This window comes from Xiphias gladius, chromosome 18 (assembly GCF_016859285.1).
Source record: "Xiphias gladius isolate SHS-SW01 ecotype Sanya breed wild chromosome 18, ASM1685928v1, whole genome shotgun sequence".
Classification (NCBI taxonomy): Eukaryota; Metazoa; Chordata; class Actinopteri; order Istiophoriformes; family Xiphiidae; genus Xiphias; species Xiphias gladius.
In genome coordinates, this window is record NC_053417.1 from 15,384,617 (window position 1) to 15,400,851 (window position 16,235).

Sequence of the window (16,235 nt, forward strand, 5' to 3'; positions counted from 1 at the left end):
TAAGCCAAGACACATGTCCACATTCTTTCATGTTTATCAAATTATCAAATGTGGCAATTTTTTATACCAAACCAAACTGATTTTGAGGTAATACACAAAAAACAGTCACAATACATGAGAATTTATTTCTAAAACAGACTTGGATCTAGATAAAAATAGATAAGAAATAGGTAAAAAAAAAAAAAAAGTATATTACACTGTTCAAGAGGCTGTATATGTTTGAAGTATGTACAAAGTTCAAAATATACTGAATATGCCCAAAATTTGCTGTTCAACTAAGAGACTCTGAAATACATAAAATAGACTTTGAACCTTAATTTACAATCTTTTATCAAGACTAATTAATATGAAAGAAATTGCAAAACTTTTTTACCCTGCTGTTTTAGGCTGTAACTAAGACCGTTTTGTTATACTTGCAAGTCAGAGGCAAGGTAAGAACATTCTGTTTTCATTATAAATCATACTCTGAGGCAATGTCACATTTGAAGACTTATGTGCATTTTAATCAAACAAGGTACAAAAATAATCTTGTTCTGGGTGTAATATTCATATTGCAGAAAAAAAAGAAAACAAAACAAGTCCCACGCCCAAATACAAAGAGACAAATTTTTAGACTAGATACCATTCAAATTTCAGTTTTGTGGGCATTCATACTGTCATGGTAAATTTTCCTTTGCACATACCAAGAGTATCAAACATTGACAGAAAAATGTAGTATTACTGTCATTATAAAAACAATGCAGCATAATACACTCATCTCCCTGTAAGACAAAAACATGTAAACTTTGTGTGTCTGCATCAAACCCAACATTGCAGCTCAGAGTATGGTCTGTAAGTCAGTAAGTGTGATTTCAAAAACAGTTCTGGCTGGGCAATATAAAAACACGCAGTGTTTCAGCTGCTATACTGATGCTCCACGGGTGCACCAAAAAACAAAACAAAAAAAAACTGGAGAAGAGTACTGGGAGGCAGTGCTTAGGTGCTCCAGCAACATCCCATCAGCCAAGATCAGCTGAGGGCTTCACTGGCCTTGAAGGATGGAGTGAGGCAGAGCTGGTTCCTGATCTGATGAGCTGGTGTGCAAATCCTTCCCAGAACAGGATGTCTGTCAGTGGGCCGTGTTGTTGAACGCAGCTCGGCCGTAGTCACGGCGCGTGTTTGTAACACCATGAGCTGACTATACAAGTTCACATTCCTCACCCTGACATCACAACAGCTTATGGTTCAGAATCTCCCAAACCATCCTTCTTCTAAAGTAGGGCATGTGTTTCTGTGAATAAGAAAAGAAAGATCATGTGAGCCATTTTTAGGACACCATTATTTCACCAGGTAAATCTTTTTTGTTGCTGCTGTTGGTGATTACCTGTGTGAACGTGATTGGCTTGTCTTTGGTAATGTAATCTGCATATTTGCACGTGAACATTCCACAGTCGCTACCATTCATCTGCTGAGGGATTTCCTGAGAGCAAGGAGGAATAAAAATGTTAATGAACATTTAAAAAGGTGCGAGTAAACTCTAAACCAACCCGCAATGCAAAATGAAATGAATCATCTGTGACAGTTTGACAGGACATTTCATCAATACCAACAATTAACATTACTTTACAAACGGCTAAGATTTTGCTTTGGAAATTCACTCTATCCCATTTTAGCACTTTTCTTAAAGACAAGCATCCCGTGTAATGTGACATTTTGCTCTTGACAATGCAACAGGATTATTAATAGATTTTGCACCGTAGTATATTGTATCTTATCAATATTTCAAATGTATCCTTGCCCCAAAAAAAAAAAAAAAAAAAAAAGTCACAGTAACACAATACGACATTATAAACAACACTGCTCTTTTAATGAGAAACACAATTCTACTACTAGAACAAAATTTTAAAAGCCCTACCAGTGGGTCTGGAAGGCGGACTGCTCCTTAAATACAAACAGCCTAAAGTGGACTGGACTGACTGGCTGGCTGAGAAACTAAGACTGCCATTTTTATGGTACATTTCCATAGTTGCATTATATGAAGCTAAAAGAAGCTTTGCTTTTCTATACTGGCCACTTCATTGATGTCCCAATGAAACAAACTGTACATTTACATGCACACTAATATTCCACTATTATTCAGAATTGGATACACAATGAAATAGCATATTCTGTTTGGATATTCCAAATTTGGCCTTATTCTGAATTTAGCATTTTCCGATTAAGATATGTGGGACACACCTATATTGTTCAGGTTTAGGAGCACTCTTTGGACATGTATACAGCACATTCGGAATATGCGGGGTCGGGGTTTTTACAGCAGTTTGCCGCACATGCCCTCTTGCCTGTTTACAGTCAGCTCTGTGCATTGTACACAAACCAACTAGACAACAGTTTGCAAGGCTGGGTAGAGATGAATTACCAAAAGAACATTTCTGGATGGAAGTAGAAACATACCTATTTTTAAACATTATGAAAGACTTGGATATCAACAGGTCTTTGGATGTGCGCAAATATCGCAATGCTGACCTTTTCAATAAGGTGGGGAGCATTTTACATTAATCACAGTATGCACAGCTGCATATAAAATGGAATATTAGCAGAATATTCATTTTCATTAGCGATGTAAACCAGCTTTTAATAATAAGGGCTAAAACTGGAATATATTGTGCATGTAAACAGTGAAAATGAGCTGTATGCCAACAGATGATTAATAGGCTTTCCCTTCATACGTACTGCAGCCCCACTAACTGTCAAAGCACCCCAAGACATTTTCTTCTTCTAAATTTACTCAAATATGTACAAATATAGATTGTTAAGCCCCTCGAGGCAAATTTGTAATATTGGATTATATAAATAAAATCTGACTTGACTGGACTTGAAAAAACACCTCTCCTTAGGTTTGTTCCAACTGTCCACTTTAAAACATATGGTGAGTACTATGGCAACTTACAATTTCTCTAAAAGTATCTACTGATTTTTTTGTCTACTACTACTGTGAAAGTACCTACAGGTTACAAAGAATTTAGTAAGGGCTTTAGGATAAAACATGGTGATGTATTTACAATCAAAACGAGTCCACTGGTAATCACTTTGCACTGCACCATGGATCTGGACAAGCTGGCCATTGAAAAACTATAAACCTGGAGCTTTCTGCTGATAACAGAAGCCCATCTAGAATTCCTAAATTGCATGGAATCTGATATCACAGCATGACATGGCACAACAATGAAAACAGACTACTTGATGTTCTCAGCCCTCATGTGTGTTGGACTTACACTGCGCTTTTTGCTGTGTAGAGTCCAGCCTGAGGTATCCAGTTCTTCGCCCTTCTTGTCCTTACTTTCCTGCTGCAGGTATTCACTGGGGAAACAAAAATGAATTACTTGCTAAAGACATCAATGGCTCATAAAAATGTATTTGCTGGAGTTACATTTAGCTTTTCAAATATACATCCTATTCAACAAATGAACATATCTGATACAGAAACTTACAACAATATTTTGCATGCTTCATCATTGTTTCCTCCCATAGAATCAAAGTACATGATAGCCTTTTTGCGGAAATCCACCACCTGAGAGAAAGAGTTGAACAATAAAAAATTGCAAAAATAAATCCAAAATAAAGACTGTTACTTCCAAGTTCACAATGATGGTCACTGAGACTTACAGAGAGGCACCAGTGCATCTCCAAGTGGACAGGAACCAACAGGATGTCTTTAGAAAAGATGTCCATCTTTTTGGTCCAGCGGCGGAGAGCGGAGTAGCCACTCCTGCGCAGCTTTGGATAGAAAAAAGTGTTGAACGTATTGACTGATGGCAGCCTGGGGTCCTTGCTGCGCTCAACCAGCAGGTTCATGTAAAAATTGATCACCTAAGAGATTAAGGAGGGACAGTTTCAATTAGCTGGACAAGCACCAATGCATGACTCAGTTGTGCAACAGATATTACATGCACAATATAACCATGGTCATGTATTTTTTTATATTATAATGTATGCATTACAAAAAAGGTTATAATGTCCACCTACTGCAAAATAAGTTCACTCAGATCTTTGCTTGAATATAATGTGTACTCACTTCATCATTCAGCCAGTTGAGGTTGCTGAGGGTGTTTAGGTCTTTGCGCGTAAGGCTGAGACCAAAACCTTCACTTAATACTTCATGAGGACTACCTCCTCTCAGCACCCTGTTCACCTCAGCCTCCATTTCCTTAACAGAAAGAGATACCACACGTAAAAAAGCAGGAAATATTGACCTAACCGTTATACTCATTAAATTTGAAGTTTTTCCAAAAATCTTGAGCCTGTAGAAACTACAAATAGCTGATACTTTTAACCCCATGTATTATTCTGAATTTATATTTTTTATTATTTCTAATGTGATTATCTTGACCCACAGAACGGGACAGCGGCAAAAAACCTATTTGCTCTCAACTTAAGCAGCATAGAACACGTAATATCAACCTGAAGAAATTTACAATAAAACCAAATGGACATAAAAGCACCATTTAGGCAGACCTTTAGTTACACTGCAAATATAATTTTACTTTATTTTGGGCTTAGATTTTATTGCTTTTCATTTTATTATTACAGAACATAAACATTGCATCAGTAAGGTGCACAACAGAATTTCTACTTTTTAAAAAGGAAGAAATCATATATTCAGAAACACAAAATCTTCTATGTGAGAGCAAGTCTATTTAGGTGACCCAATCTAAATAAATTCAAGCAAAATTAAAGACACAACAATCATACTGCTGTGATTTCAGGGAATTCTGGTTTCTCTTCCAAAGGCTTTGGTTCTTCTATCACAGGAGTCAAAGGAACCTCCTTTTCCAAAGGAACTCGAACATGGACCTCCACATCTGGGCTGCGTTGCCCCTCTTCAGACAGGCGCTGGGAACCAGTAACAACATGACACGGGTTAGTGGGATAACAGGAGGTCGAGAAACAATTGATATGATACAGCTGAACCCTGAATGAGGGCTTCAGATGTGAACAGTCACCTGTCGCAGCAGCTGGGCAGCCAGGGCCTCCTGCTCTTCTATGTGTCTCCGTCTTTCTCTCGCTCGAGAGTCGTACATGCTAGTTCTACAATGACAAAAACACAAGTTTTCCTCGTGGCTCTAATCAAACATATTATCAGTGAATAATGGATCAATTATTTAATAAATAATTGAATGCATTGGCAAGTACTTACAATTCTTTGATCCATAACTCAGCTTGGAAACATGGCACACTGTAAAGAAAGAGTAATATGCTGTCACGTATAGTTCACACTAAGCTTTGCTGACTTTAGTCTGTTTTTACTCCACCTCACACTCCTTACACTTATGTTACACAGACTTTACTTGCTGTGTTCATATGAATTCAATTTTCAATTTAAATTATGAAATAAATTAACACAATCCAACATGAAATTTTTAGATGTCTATGTCTTTGGACATGCTAATATTAGATTTAATCATATTACGCATTACATTAACCACAGTGAAATGTAGCTCTTCATAAAACAGCGAAAAGGAACAAAATGACACTGATGAAAAACAAATACTAACCTTGAGCTGTCTTGCTTCTTACCCTTTTGCTCATTTACAATAATTACAGAGTCACCATCGTGAGCTACAAGAGAAGACAAGGAGGTTACAACCAAAGAAGAAATACAGAAACAAGCGAATATTCAAATCAATTATGATATCCCATTTTCGTAATGCCTCTATTAAGTGTACATACAAGTATATTACCTGATGATTGTGTGTCCTGAGAGGAGTTATCCTGCAGAGTAGATGGGGAGGGAGCTGATGTGAGAGTAGCTGCTCTGCTGGAGCTGAGGTCCGTGTCCAGAGACCATGTCTGCATCCCTGGCCTGCCGGAGGTCTCCACTGGGCTGGGGAGGTTGCTTGAGCTCTGGCTTGACATGCCTCTTGGGCTGGGTGGGCTGCTAGTTCCCTCTGACGTTTCTCCTGCTGCTGACCCAGTAGGGGAAGAGAACTGTAGCAGTCTGCGGCTGGTGGTCAGGAAGCTGGTGCTGATGAGAACGTGACAGCAGATGAGAGAGCAGACATCATCTAGTTACAGTACAGACATAATCAAAGGGTTAAAAGTTACAATTACTAAAATTAATTACTAATATTTACTACCTGTATAACTGTATGAAGAATTTGTGATTGCAGTAAAGATGGATACTCCTTCCTTGCATGCCCCTTCCAGCTACAAAGGACATGTGCGACTACCACTGAGTATGTATGAGAAATTGCTTTCCCTTTTGAATTCTTGGTTGACCATAGAGCTATGCAAGTAAAAACATATTTAATTTAACTAGAATTTCGTGTAAAGTACTACTGTTAAGCTTATATGCTTCTGGAGCCCCCCACTGGCCTGTGACTGAAATCTGACAGTACTCTTTCTAGTGTGCCCCCCTACTCTGTATCCCTTTACATGTTTCTTTAACAGTTTGAATCTGGCACTGTTAAAGTATCCTGTATTTGTATGGATACGTACAAATCTCTGTGTGACCTCACAATGGCGTGTGAGCTGCCGTTGTGAAGGAAAGACGACTGACCACCAGAGACCATGGTCAGAAGCTGCCTGTAGACCTCCTTCTCCTCTTCACGAACAGACTAGACAAACACAGAGGAGAACCAAGAAATCTACAAAGAAATGCAACAACTGAATTAGAAGGAATCACATGACGCCTTATTGTCCTGATGTCTGACCTCCTGCGCTGTGCAGTGGGGCCTGGCCCTGGCTATGCGACCAGATGAGGTGCTATGTGTTGGGCTCTGCACCACTTTGATGGGAAAGGTCTTCTCATACATGCTGGTGCAGGAGCTGCTTGTGGTGCCCAGTCCACTAAAGAAACTGCAGATACAAAATTACAGTTTGGCATTCAAACATCATCAACCAACAATAGATCACACAGGATAATGAAAAATCATATAACAAAAACAGCAGGAAAAGTTTTGTTTTCAAGAGGCAAAAACCAAGATGTAAGAAATACCTTGGTGTTCCATATGGCCGAAAGTTTAGGGATCTGCCTAGCCGTGGGGAAGGGTGCAATTTAGGGATGACAGAGGGTGGCAAGTTGATTGAATGCCCATTTGTTTTTGGCACCTCACGATGTGTGGGACTCATGCACACTTGTCGCCTGCAGACTTTTGATCCCATTATGGATTTCTCATTACGTATCCATTCTAGAGTTGGAAAGGAAAAAAAACACAAACAAAAAACAAAAAAACAAGCAAAAAACAAAAACAAAAAACAGTACAGTAATTAACTTCTCTCCGGGAGGTCAAAGACTGCCAAAACCTTATCAACCTCAACCAATACTTTAAATGATAAGTCTTACCTGATTTGGATGTTTTCCACTCCAACGTTGTTGAGGGAGCAACGAACGTCTCATCCAGAGAGTTCCTTTCAGCAATCTTCATCCAAACAAATACAAGTCATGTTTAAATAAAAGCCAAAAAATGTTTTTACACATTTAAAGTCAGGCCCCTAAAATTCATTCCTTACCGGCATCCCTGCCCAGGCTGCTGCTGATGTTGAGGGCTGTGGCTCTCCGGGTGGAGGTCCAGGGGAGGCAGGCAGTATATTTCTCAAGGTAGGGCTTACATTGTTCTTCATCCATGTAGCCACGCTGGAGCTATGACTCTTAACCCCTTCAGCTGCAGTCTTGACTGTGTCAATAAGATCCCCTGGACAAATTTGAGACAGACAGACAAGACTGTAAGGAAGGTAACACTGATTTGACTATATCCTCACAGATACTCGCACCATATCATGGAACAGAGTGAGTGACTGTGCAATTACCCATTCTTGATTTCTTTATCATTAATCCATCTTGGTCGATGTTATGTCCGTCTTCCAAACTTGAAGAAAAACACAAATTGATGCTAAAGCAGTTAATAACACGTTCCCTCCATTGCGACAGACTCAAACAATTTTCTTCACCTTGCAAAAAATTGCTGAAACGCTGACTGACCAGCGGAGCAATGAAATGCGTATTAAAAAAAACAGTTAACTTCATAGCAAATTAGGGTCAGTTTAGTTCCATGTCTTTTTAAACACACAGTCATTTGGTTACACAGGATTTTAATGCTGTTAAAGCTCGTACCATTCAATTGTTCTTTTCCTCCTCATCTGACCATCTCCCGGTGCCCGGTGTGCATCTGAGTGCTCCGCAGCTGGTACACCATTGCGAAGATTGGCAAAGCTTGTTTCTATCCATTCGTAGATTTTATTCAACATGGCTCAAAAGTTTTACAAATAGCGCCGCTAAAAATAAATCACTATGGCTGCTTTCAGTCTACCTGTCAATATAGTCAAACCAAATAAAGCTAATACGCTTCATTCGACTGAAGCGGGTTAGCTGAGGCTTTTTGAAAGGCTAACACTCCTTACAAATACCATTTTACTTTCCCAAGACACAAGCTAACCCTTAGCTAGTTAGCTGAGAATTCGCTAGTTGCCTAGCTAGCACACTACGCTAACTACCCTGCTAGCTAACGTTGTTAGCTACACTGCTAATTTATGGAAGTATGTTTAAATTCCAACAGGAATGCGATAGGTCGCATCCAACGCATTCGGAAAAACGGTTATCATTTTTACTCAAACCCTAACTCATTTATATATCCTTAACGTGACTTTAAACTGCATATAAACTCGTTGTAGAATAACATCTCCCGCTTCTTCCTCATTCAAAACCACAACATGGCTGACCTGGACGCGCTACCATCGCACACGGTGATTGGACGACTGCATCCCCTAAAACCGAGTGCACAACAGACTTACTGGTAGATTGCAGACTGGAGGAGAGCATTTAATGTCACGTCACACCCGCCGGCACTGGCTTGGGAACACAGTTTTATTTCTATTACATGTAGTCAACACACGCACGTTATAATTTGGCGCTGGCCTACTGTCCCTGACATTTCCACGCCCCGTGTGTCTGTCGCACAAATACAGATAGGTGTGGAGGAATAGCCCTTCTCGTATGCTCTGATTTTCTAATTATATTTGGAAATCGATAAATACATGGAGCCGATCTTTATGCCAAACACACGAAGCTACAAAGTATGTTCTCAGAGGCCTTAATCATTCATAATTAGGATTAACATATTTGTTGAGGTTTTGAGTATTTCGCTTGAGTCTGTACCTAATTAAACTGACGGCAAAAATGCATAACGAGAAGAAAACATGTTCAGCCTGAAACACAAAGCAACTACTGTATATGCTGTTTATACCTATAGGACACGTTATTTTCTAGTCTAATTTGTCCAATAAAAGTTATAAGATACAAAAGAGAGTATGGCATACAATAGGCATGGCATGGTGCCATAGAGAGCATATTGTAGGATGAGTGATTATTATGTCACATGTGCATTGCATATTATGTATTATATTAATATGCATGTGCATATAATGTCATTTACGCATCAAAATACAGTATTACCACATTACCAGCCCCAGCAGCACTACATGAACTTTACCTATCCTTGATCCTTGAATACTATTATCTACCTTGACTAATTTGTGTGCACTAAACAACCAGATTAAAAACTGAACACGCACTCACATAAAAACACAGTTTTATTATATTAAATATATGTCCAATGTGGAATTCTGGATTCACAAATCAAGACATCTACCTAGCTCAATATTAATATGACCACTACTTTTGGGGAAATATTTCAAAAATAGAACTATGATCCCAAAACAAACACAGAGGGATGAGGAACTTTATATACAGTTTAAATCATCAGAAGTCTGAGGACCAGAGTGCTGGTGAATGAGACATCTAGGGACTGCATGCTGTTTAACAATGTAAGTGATTTTGCAAGGATTTTACCATAGTAAAACATTCTGAATATTTAAAAACACCTACAGTACGACACTTCCACAACACTGAAGTGTTTAATGTGAAAATAAACAACTGAAATGAAGCTCCCATTTACCCTGCCCTGCCAAAAAGTAGCCACAATTTTAACAATTTTCCTAAATGAATTTCTTACATGGAGTTTCACATGAAAGACATAGAGTAAATGTGAAGCTAATGTAGATGTATTAACACATAATTTATTAAATCAGAACGAACCAGTGAGTGCACTCAAACACATTCACCCTTTAATAAATGAATACAGTAACACCAATACTACAGTGAAATGCTCTTAAAACAATATACTACTGTATCAATATCAAATAATGGTAATCCAAGGCCACTTTTGAAGACTTGCAAATAAGTTTCAAGCTTTAAACTCACCATTTATCATTTATCAAACACTTTCTGATATATATCGTCATAGAAAAATAAACTTCAAATGTCATGAAATATAGCATTCAAGCCCCTCCACAAATTCAGGCCTTATCAAAAGTTACAGTAAATCCATGCATGTATGGCACTTTCATGTTTGTATTTAATTATCATGTCACCACTTCAAACCAACTGTATAAGTTTAAATAATCAAGGTTTGCTCAAACTAAATATTTTTCATGAAAAATTTGTCTAAACAATCTTCAAACAACACACATATTAGACAAAGAACACACTAAGAATAAACACTGAGCCAATGTGAATGAAATGGATGACAGCTTCATAGTTAAATGGAGCAAAACGCAGCACATATACCATACAATATAAAATGATTAACAAATCAAGGCAGAGAAGAGTAGCAGCATCCCAAATCGAATAAATAACATTTTCAGATTGTCATTCAAAGCCAGAAAAACATGTCACCTACCCTCAAACTGTTAAAAAACAATTAACTGAAAACACAGGGAAAATCTTTAAGTATTCTTTAAAGTTGCTCTCAGTAACTAAATCAACACCTATAGCAATAGTTACATTGATGGGATCGGTGTACTTGGCATAGTTAGGGCTTTTTTAAGAGTCATGCATAATGTACTGTTGATCAAATACCTCCTAAAGAACATTGACATGTATTGTCTGTTGTGATACCAATGCAAGCATGGATATAAGACACCCATACAGCTTCATATGGACACTCACAGAATGTTTTTCCTACGTTAAGTGGAGCAAGATCACGGATCACTGTATGTTTCTGGCTGTTAAAGCTAGTAAGCTAACCCCATAATGTGGTTAGGGTTCCCAAACATGCTATAGAGGAGGGAAAGTTATAAACATCTTGGGTGTTAATACTGACAGACTTCTATGTACATGTGTAGCCGTACAAGAGATTCACAAACTGTTTGTAACCTTGTCAGTATCAGGCAAAAAATAAAGCTGTTACAATTGGAAGCACTGTCACCACAATCACCAAAATTTTAAAAGACTCTTATCATGTTTGCCTATATTTCCATACTGGTGCATCCTTTGTCTTCACATCAGACAGGTAGGGCGATGTTTTACTCTCGTTTTGTTCCAAAGATTTGGAGGAAGAAGGAGAAGATGTATATGATATCTAGGTAGATGTTGAGAGTGGCAAAGACATACTCCTCTGGACTCATGGTGTACCGCTTGTTCCCCATGAGCAGTTGGGTGTCAAACGCCAAAAACTGCAAAAGAAAATAAAACAGCAAGTAAGAAATCCTTTTGTTTGTTTCTGATTCTGAAAGTCCACAATATATGATCTTTTCTGTCATTAATGGTTTGGAAGTTTCTGTACTCTTACCATGGTAAACAGTATGGCTCCCAAGACAGCGTAGATAGCATCCAACCACGGTACCTATATAGCAATAATGACTTGATTAGGTGTAATTCCAGGATATTTGTCAGTTTATGTTCATATTTCATGTAACTATATCCTGGCTGTCGGAAAATCCTCCACATTCCAATCGTACACGTCACACAGCTGGTGTAATCGCTTGATTTGGATAATCACACTTACGTATTGAAAGGGAAGGACGAGTGCCAGCACCACTCCAGAAATGAACATGACCATGCAGAAGACAAAGAGCACACCTTGGTATGATGTCACATCAAACTGGATGGAGATAGCACATGAAATCAAACCTAAGCATGTTTATCCAACAGTTTGAAAAACTGACAAACACAAATGATTCTCACTCTCAATCCAGCAAACTGTATATCAGATAAAATATAAAAATACAGAAAAGGAGAAATATTATTTTTCTCACCTTAGTTTGGAAGCTGAAGACTGTGACCAGGAGACAAACAGCTGCTGTGATGCCCAGACACATCAACACTGACTTGGTATTATAAAAACTATTAAAACAAGAAAAATGCAAAACTCGCTGAATATGTGTCAAGTTATTCAAGATAAAAAAAATTTAAAAAAATACAGCAAAGACCATACGGAGAGTCTGAATTAGGAAGGCCACCACAAGATACAATACAAAGTAAAACAATACAGTTACATAAAGAAGTGAGCAAACATAAAGTATACCTGGACAACATCCCTGTCATGTAGGAGAGGGAGAGGGTCTGTAACAGGACATACAATAGTCATGTGATAATCCAGGAACTCTTTAAAATCTCACTCCACTTCAGGAGAGTCACGAATGGACAGCACTAATTTTCCCAAAATATTTATAATAAATGTGTTTTAAACATTTTAACTGTCAACTTACAATCATTTGTAGGGTAAAAAACAAATATTGTTAATGTGTGAACGTGCTGTTTGATATTCTAAACCTCAGTTTACAGCTTTGATTTGAAAACACTGCTCATCTAATAAAAATATCAAATCAAATATCAGACTTGTACTTACAAAGATGGCAAGCAGAATCAGATTCCATGGGAACTGTCTCCTGTAGGAGTGAGAAAAGAGAATTCAAAAATTTAAGGTGATTTATGTTTTTTTTTTTTATTTTATTTTCAATGTATTTATTTATTTTTGATGAAGTGCATTCAAGTTTGAGAACTTTTAACTTACCTTGGTGCAGAGCAGCAAGACAGGGTCAGATAGGTTACAAAGAACACAGCACTGTTAAACAACATAAATACTGTTGTTAGACAGAGTTGACATGAACCAAAATGTACAGAGTAACTGTGTATTACTGACTAAACGTGCTACTTACTAAGAGGCCCAGTACCAGCCAGGGTTGGTTTGAATGTAGTACTTCACAGGGTCACTAAAAGTAGAATAGTCTTAGGTATTACACTACCCAGTAAATTTTATCAGAATGCCTTGTTCATTATTGTTAAATATGAGACGTAAAGAATAAAAAAGACTGGGCTCACCAGAATGTGAAAAGAGCAACAATAGCAAGAGTGACCAAAAGCTGGATCATCAAGATGGCGTACACCTAAAAGAGAGCAAGTTTGAGTGAAAAAAGATTGCATAGTTGTACATGTACTGGTATGTGCTGGTCAGGCCTTTAAAGTTTAAGAATGTTCAGTTGAGGTAAATTGTCAGTGATACACAGCATTCACCAAGGGTTAGGGTTAGGAAATATTGTATTCAATGTGATGATAAAGCTTTTGATACCTTACGGATGAAGACCTTCCTGATGTTGCGATCATCCCAGGTGAACTCAGTGAGCATCTCAACATCATTGTAGCAAGGAGCACTGGTGCCTGGAGAATACATTTATTTAATTTACAATGCATTTTTTGGCCAATATATACTTACCGTATGTAATCCCATCACTACTGCACAATCCAAAAAGATGATAAACATTGTCAAATATATTTGTTAAAAATAATGACAGACGAACTTAAGGTGTTGTCATACCCGCAGTGGCTTCCTCGTAGCTGGGAGGAGCTGGTGCCACTGAGGCCTGTCCACTGGAGGAGCCATTGGTGGTCTTGTTTGCAAGTGACAGCTGATAGCGCAAAAGATGAACAATTTTTTATCTTTTAGTCTATAGTCTGTTACTCCTTTTAGCTGAGAGTAAATGAAAAAAATATGTTTGTAGAAAAGAAAAAATTCCCCTAGACTTAACCTGAACTTTAACTTTTTGGGCTAGAGTGAAAGATGTTTCAGAATCCTACTGGTATTGCATATTCATCAGGTACTGTTCTCCGGTCTGTCAGTAAATTAATCATAAAACTAGTGTGATGTAAACATAGATACATGCCTCTCCCTGAAAATATAAAGTTGTGAACATTTATGGTGCAAAGAATGTATAATTCATACTAAGGATGAATAAAAGTGAGTCAGGAGCTTAGAAAATGAAAAGGGTTAAGATATATGGTCATGACAGATCTGCAGATCAACTAACTAGCCTACTTTAAGCCCTTAAATTTCAACTGACACCTCAACTGTTTTCAGTGTTTACATACCAATTAAAATACAACTGCACACAATACAGTGTTAACCATCTCCAGCACTTTCACATCAACTGAAATATAAACTGCTTTCATCTGCACAACTTCAACTGACAGTTGTTTGTGCTTTGTTTTGTTCTGTTTTTTGTTTTACTTCAACTTAAACTTCAGCTCATAGCAGTGAGCCTATGGTTCAGCTGACATACCAACTGCTTTTAATAATTTACACTTCAACAGACTAATCAACTGCTTCATCTTCAAATGTAACTCGCACATTTCATGCAACACATTGATTTCCGGATATGATGTTTATAACTGCAATTATAGCCTATTACATTAGAGTTTTGATTGATAGGTTGACACAGATCCTACTGAAAACAGTAGTTAGACTACAGTTAGCTTGTGCCTCTCATGTATAAGCATACATTCGGGTCTCAGACAAGGCTGGATCAAAGCGGGCAACTACCCTGGGGCCCCACTAGCAATGTTTATTCCATATCATTTGGATCTACAAATATGATAAAAATGTATACCACTTAAGTACAATATAAGCTATGGCGGGTCCTCCATCTGCAAATGTTTGCTCCATGGCCCCTTTAGGAGGTAACAGAGACGGTCACACAGCATTCATTTCTCCAGAAGATAATTAACTGGCGATGTTTGAAAAACTCAGAAGGTCGTTTAAAAAACACCATCTGCTCTTCTTACCGTGTTCATCGTATCATCAAAGACTGTTCTAACCACCTGTATGGATATGAGAGGCACAAACTGGGATCAGGCCACAGTAGGTTAAATGGCAGGCTTTACCAGAGCTACAGAAAGAAATGGGTCGTCATGGTGACGCAACCTGGTATAACAACCAGTGACGCATTTCACTCACATAAACTCAGGCAACGCCGAACAGTTTGTTAAAAAAAAAAATAAAATAAAAAATAAGATGTCGTTAAAAAGCTACTCTATGTTACAGCTGTTTAATCTTGCTGTTTTTGTTTTTTTTTGGCTAGATATACTATGCTGCTGGACACAAAACCAGTCATTGATGCAGAATACAATACTAATTAACAGTACAATTTCTCATAGGCCTATTTCATTTAAATGACTAAATCTGTCGGTTTTGACAGCTGAATAGCCTGCATTGCCATCAAACAATTCACAATAGCGAGACCATAGGGATGGAGCAAAAGCACGTATCTCAACTGACTATTATGTAATAATCTAGGCCACATACAGATATATAAAATACACAACTGTTTGTTCGTCCATAATTAACAGTAGATAAGGATGGAAAGATTAACTGAATATCACTATTAAAGCAAGCTCATACCTTGCCCTGTGTCATGATGCCTGTCTGTCTTCCTGCGGTAGGTTGTCTTGTATGTCCAGTATGCCAACCGGTCAGTGGGGCTCCGGAGTGTCCTTGCTTGATATTGTAGCTCTTGCAGAGTCTAAGGACTGACAGCCGTGAGAAAAGATTGATAGTGCTCTTCTTGCCTGCTCGGACTGAACAGCCTGTGACGATACAGTGATGCAATCCCAAAACAACGCAGTTCAGACTCGTGCGGATACCCCTCCCTCACCCACAGAGGGATGTTCTAGCAGCATCCAGGTGAAGCTGCACCATAAAAAAGAGCTGGGACTGTACCACAGGACCAGGAAAAATGGGGGGGATGGGTGCTTGCATGATGCGTTATGAGAAGTCCAGAGAAATCTGGAAATAAGGTCTGCAGCAAAAAGTAGGAGAGGGGGACTGCAGGGGCTGAAATATTGTGAAATTTCTGCCTTTACAGCCACGATCAATGCTAGTTAAATGTTTTCTGTGAATTTGAAATAGTAATCTTGCATTCAAATTACCTGAAACACAAATGGCTTTTTTGAGGACAATTGAGCAATTCACAGCTTTAACTTTCAAATTAATTAATCCATATTATATTTTGAATGACTGGTGCAAAATGAGACTTTAATGGTTTTCTTAATTTTAAATTAAATTAAAAAAAAAAAAAAACATTTGGGAGAACATTTCCCATTCAAAAATGTGGTAAATTAAAATATCTGATGTTGCCTTATTTTG

The 16,235-nt window shown here is 38.1% G+C and overlaps 2 protein-coding genes across 6 annotated transcripts; both read right to left on the bottom strand.

The window, feature by feature from the left end:
* Nucleotides 1–476: 476 nt before the first annotated feature.
* si:dkey-21c19.3 (sentrin-specific protease 1) lies at nucleotides 477–8,909 on the bottom strand. 5 transcript variants are annotated; one of them, XM_040153560.1, is made up of 19 exons: nucleotides 8,770–8,909; nucleotides 8,093–8,162; nucleotides 7,789–7,847; nucleotides 7,492–7,673; nucleotides 7,325–7,400; nucleotides 6,977–7,169; nucleotides 6,693–6,837; nucleotides 6,478–6,596; nucleotides 5,721–6,004; nucleotides 5,535–5,598; nucleotides 5,177–5,215; nucleotides 4,983–5,067; nucleotides 4,732–4,872; nucleotides 4,055–4,186; nucleotides 3,646–3,849; nucleotides 3,471–3,550; nucleotides 3,255–3,339; nucleotides 1,364–1,459; nucleotides 477–1,270 (listed from the first exon to the last, which is right to left on the bottom strand). In XM_040153560.1, the coding sequence occupies exons 1-19, from the start codon at nucleotides 8,795–8,797 to the stop codon at nucleotides 1,208–1,210; spliced, it is 2,145 nt and encodes a 714-aa protein (XP_040009494.1). In that variant the 5' UTR covers nucleotides 8,798–8,909; the 3' UTR covers nucleotides 477–1,207. The 5 variants fall into 5 exon arrangements, with proteins under 5 accessions (XP_040009494.1, XP_040009492.1, XP_040009493.1 ...); XM_040153558.1 differs by having other exon boundaries at nucleotides 8,093–8,198; XM_040153559.1 differs by lacking the exon at nucleotides 8,770–8,909 and adding an exon at nucleotides 8,698–8,761 and having other exon boundaries at nucleotides 8,093–8,198.
* A 1,290-nt stretch (nucleotides 8,910–10,199) lies between these two features.
* On the bottom strand, nucleotides 10,200–15,594 carry LOC120804079 (protein lifeguard 2-like). The gene is made up of 12 exons (XM_040153271.1): nucleotides 15,492–15,594; nucleotides 13,632–13,722; nucleotides 13,386–13,474; nucleotides 13,139–13,203; nucleotides 12,976–13,029; nucleotides 12,831–12,881; nucleotides 12,666–12,705; nucleotides 12,342–12,379; nucleotides 12,073–12,160; nucleotides 11,823–11,918; nucleotides 11,607–11,660; nucleotides 10,200–11,490 (listed from the first exon to the last, which is right to left on the bottom strand). The coding sequence occupies exons 1-12, from the start codon at nucleotides 15,504–15,506 to the stop codon at nucleotides 11,341–11,343; spliced, it is 831 nt and encodes a 276-aa protein (XP_040009205.1). The 5' UTR covers nucleotides 15,507–15,594; the 3' UTR covers nucleotides 10,200–11,340.
* Between the last annotated feature and the right edge of the window lie 641 nt (nucleotides 15,595–16,235).

Bases quoted from the DNA above. Each gene is read 5' to 3' on its own strand.
- LOC120804079 (XM_040153271.1), bottom strand. The intron at 13,030-13,138 runs GTGAGCCCAGTC...TTCTACTTTTAG, and splicing joins GTTGCTCTTTTCACATTCTG to TGACCCTGTGAAGTACTACA. The intron at 11,919-12,072 runs GTGAGAAAAATA...ATCTCCATCCAG, and splicing joins TCTTCAGCTTCCAAACTAAG to TTTGATGTGACATCATACCA.
- si:dkey-21c19.3 (XM_040153558.1), bottom strand. From the start codon at position 8,797: ATGCTCTCCTCCAGTCTGCAATCTACCA. The intron at 8,199-8,769 runs GTAAGTCTGTTG...ACGAATGGATAG, and splicing joins CTCCAGTCTGCAATCTACCA to AAACAAGCTTTGCCAATCTT. The intron at 7,401-7,491 runs GTAAGGAATGAA...GTTTGGATGAAG, and splicing joins CAGCCTGGGCAGGGATGCCG to ATTGCTGAAAGGAACTCTCT.